The sequence below is a fragment of the Humulus lupulus genome, chromosome 2 (assembly GCF_963169125.1).
Source record: "Humulus lupulus chromosome 2, drHumLupu1.1, whole genome shotgun sequence".
Classification (NCBI taxonomy): domain Eukaryota; kingdom Viridiplantae; phylum Streptophyta; class Magnoliopsida; order Rosales; family Cannabaceae; genus Humulus; species Humulus lupulus.
The window spans coordinates 259,812,767-259,816,629 of NC_084794.1; the positions used below are offsets into that span (position 1 = coordinate 259,812,767).

The following is a 3,863-nucleotide window of genomic DNA, read 5'->3' on the forward strand; positions in this document are numbered from 1 at the left end:
TTCTCCAAACTTGTACCATAAACCACTTATTACAGAAAAAGAAAAAAAAAAAACAGTTGTTTGGATACTGAGAAAAGATAAGAAAATATGGATCGTTGGGATTCTGAGGAGGGTGGTGGAGGAAGCATTCACCTGCAGATATCAGACCTCAACAGGCTGAGTGATAACATTAGTCCAGTCACAACAATGTTTGAGCCTCAAAATAGTATAGAGAAAAGGGACAGTAGCAATGCAAATTCTGGTTCTACAGCCTTACCAACAGTTCGAGCACCAGAAAAGAAGCTGACCCTTTTCGCTCTTCGCCTTGCTGTTCTTGAAAAAACAGCAACTGGCCTTGGAACACTTGGTTTCATCTGGGCAACAGTTGTTCTTCTTGGTGGTTTTGCCATTACTTTGGACAAGACTGACTTTTGGTTCATCACATTCATATTGTTGATTGAAGGAGCTAGAATATTTAGCCGTAGTCATGAGCTTGAGTGGCAACATCAGGCAACATGGTCCATAACTGATGCTGGAATCAACAGCTTTCGTGCTCTGAAGTCCAGCTCAACCTTCCTGATTGGGAACATCAAAGCAGTTTTCAGCCCCTTTTTTGTAGCTGGGAAAAGAGGCCAATGCAGTAGAGAAATAGCAGCAACTGGTGGTGGAGCTAATGCACAGAACTGGAATTGCCAAAGGAAACCAACTCGAAGATGGACAAGCTCAGAGGTGCCTCTACTACCATATGCCAGATGGGTTTTTGTTACAAAACATATCAGTAAGCTTCTTTATTGGCTTCAAGTTTTGTCAGCAACAGCTTGTGTTGTTCTCTCAGCAATGAAACTTATCAAACACAACTATGGTGAGGTAGCTAAAGGAGATACTGACAAGAGGAATAGAAAAGCTGCTTTGACTATTTTCTATGCCTTGGCCTTGGCTGAAGCTCTGTTGTTTCTGATGGAGAAAGCTTATTGGGAGTGGAAGGTCACCTACTGCAAGCTGCTTGATGAGGTAAACAAAGAGAGCGAATTGGGAGGAGCTTCTGGTATGGTTTCAATTAGGAGGTTCTTCTATGATGCCTATTCGAGATGCGTTAATGGAAGCATATTTGATGGTTTGAAGATGGACATGGTTACTTTTGCAATGGATCTTCTGGCTTCTAATTCCCCTGATGAGCAGCTCATTGGAGCGAGAATTCTTCGCCAATTTTCGCTGAATCCACACTACTCTGATGACACCTTGCAGAAGATTGGACTGAACTTTCCAGTTATTGAAAAACTAGTTGAGATGTTGAATTGGAGTGATCCACAAGAAGAAGAGAGCAGAAAATATGCTGCTGAGATTTTGTCAAAGCTGGCAGGAAAGAAGCAAAACTCGCTTCGTGTGGCTGGGATACCTGGTGCAATGGAATCAATATCATCTCTGCTCCAAACCAACCGAATCTCAGGCGGTGCAGCTGATGAGATTGGTGAAAGAAACATCATTTGTGACCATCCAAACTATGAGTTTTGGAAGTTCAATCATTTAGGACTCCTGATCTTGAAAAAGCTTGCTCGTGACCATGACATCTGTGGCAAGATTGGAAACACAAGGGGTCTCTTACCAAAAATCATTGATTTTACTCATGCTGAAGAGTGGTTGCTGAAGAATGACAATGCTGCAGCATCCCAGATTCTGACAGTGAAACGTTCCTTACAAGTAGTCAAGAGGCTGGTGAGCACAACGGGCACCACAGGGAAACTTCTAAGGAGAGAGATTTCTGAGGTAATATTCACAGTCAGCAACATCAGAGATATTCTAAGGTATGGAGAGAAACAACCAATGTTGCAACAACTTGGGATAGAAATCTTAACCAGTCTGGCATTGGAAGAAGATGCAACAGAAAGGATTGGCGGTACAGGTGGAGTTCTTAAAGGGTTGTTCAATATCTTCTTCAAAGAAGGATTGCCTCAGAACTATGAACAAGTGAGAACTGCAGCTGGTGAAGCTCTAGCAATGCTGGCATTGGAAAGCAAAAACAATTGTCATCGTATGTTAAAGTTGGAGGTACTAGAAAGGCTTGTTGGAGCTTTGGAAGTTCCCTTGCTGCGAGTTAATGCTGCTAGAATTTTGAGAAACTTGTGCACTTACAGTGGAGAAAATAGCTTCAAGCAGCTTAAGGGAGTCACTGCTGCAGCACCTACTGTAAGTGTTTTCTCACCACAAACACACACACGAGAATATCAATTTAATATCATTCTCAATAAACAAGTGATTGGTGAAACAAAAAACCCTGGTATAATGTCATTTTACAAAATGATCTTTTTGATTTTTGATTTTTTTTTCGCAAAATGACCTTCTAGACATTGTGTCTAGAATTTCAATTTAGAAACCATTTTGCAAAGAATTATATATATAAAAAAAACTATGGTGAAAAATGACCATAAAAAATAGGTATTTTGCTTCTTATACTATTAATAATCATTTTGGTGCTTATTGCAGGTGATTCAAGCAATCATGTCAGGAGAGAACAAACTACAGGAAGTAATGGTTGGCCTAGCAGCACATGTTTTCAAATTCATGGATTCCCAAGAATCAAGCCAAATGTTTAAGAGAGCTGGGATCACTGAAGCTGAATTGGCTTATGCTTTAGTCCAAATCCTGAAGAAGTACCAAAAACCCCATGTTAAAATTCCAAGAATAAGGAGGTTTGCCATTGAGTTGGCCATTTGGATGATGACAAACAAAGCATCAAATGTAAGAATCTTCAAGGATTTAGGGTTGGAGAAGGAGTTGGAGTGTGTCTTGGAGACCACTGCAGAGCTTGAGAGCTTTAATATGTTCTCAGGTACTGTTGGAATGAGCCGGCATAGCACAACTATTCATTCTTTGGTTGAGGCTGCATTGAATTTACTAATGGAGGATTAAAATCTTCTATAAAGAGAAAATTGTATTCATATTATTTATACTGGACTCAAATTGCCCAGATCAGGTGAAATAATCTGTAAATAAGCCTTGTATACAGATATTAGGAGATTCTTTTGCAATTTTCTTTGATGAAAAATGCATATACCAAGTAATACGAATGATTGAATTTATTATTAAATGTTTTCTATTGTCTTCTAAGAGGATGTATCTTTAGTTTTGTCTCCCTCTTACATAGGTCGTTCTTTCTTTTCCTGACAAAGTTAGCATTCTATATTTTTGGCACTAATTTCAAATAACTGACATCAAACAATCAATTCGTACAGCACAAGAACCGATCAACCACAAGGATACTATGTTGAGCATTGATATGGGACACTATATAGTGTCCAACATCAATTAATGTGGATCGGTACATTTTAATATGGGATTCTACAAATTCTATTTTATATTAAAATATATGAAATCTGATGTGGTATTAAGTGTTGTTGGACAGTAGATTATCTAAAATAGGTAAAAAAAAAAGTCCAAAAAACACCTTCATTATGAGGTATTATTATTTTTTATTTTACGTAATGAATAGTGTATAGCTAAATATAGCTACAACTTTAGCTTCTTTAAATTAGTTTTTTCATAATTTATCTCTCCTCTCTCCTCACTTCTCTCTCATCTCCCCTCTTCCCTCTCTACTCTCTCTTTTATTATAGGTTTTTTTTTTTTTTTTCATAAATAAAATAATGTAAAGAAAATATAGAGAAGCTTATGATGTATTGTAAAATAGGAAAAGTAAAATTTTAGTGAGTTATTTGAATAATAAAGTAGAGAAGCTGATGTGAGTGCTCTTAGCAATCAACAGTGTTGTATATTCAAGCCAAAAAGAAAAAAACAAAAAAGAAAGCCCAATTAAACGCAAAAATTGAAGAACTCTTAAAGCAACTTAAACCATGCTCTTTACTTTTTAGCTAAATTTTAACTAAAAT

General features: G+C 37.5%; 1 protein-coding gene across 1 annotated transcript; it reads left to right on the forward strand.

Annotated features, from left to right (window-relative positions):
* On the forward strand, positions 1-3,099 carry LOC133819292 (uncharacterized). Its single transcript, XM_062252490.1, has 2 exons — positions 1-2,163; positions 2,461-3,099. The coding sequence occupies exons 1-2, from the start codon at positions 88-90 to the stop codon at positions 2,884-2,886; spliced, it is 2,502 nt and encodes an 833-aa protein (XP_062108474.1). The 5' UTR covers positions 1-87; the 3' UTR covers positions 2,887-3,099.
* The last annotated feature ends 764 nt before the right edge of the window (positions 3,100-3,863 follow it).

Excerpts from the sequence above, each read along its gene's own strand:
- LOC133819292 (XM_062252490.1), top strand. The coding sequence starts at position 88 with ATGGATCGTTGGGATTCTGAGGAGGGTGGTGGAGGAAGCATTCACCTG. Across the intron at positions 2,164-2,460 it reads TCACTGCTGCAGCACCTACT|GTGATTCAAGCAATCATGTC; the intron begins GTAAGTGTTTTC and ends TGCTTATTGCAG.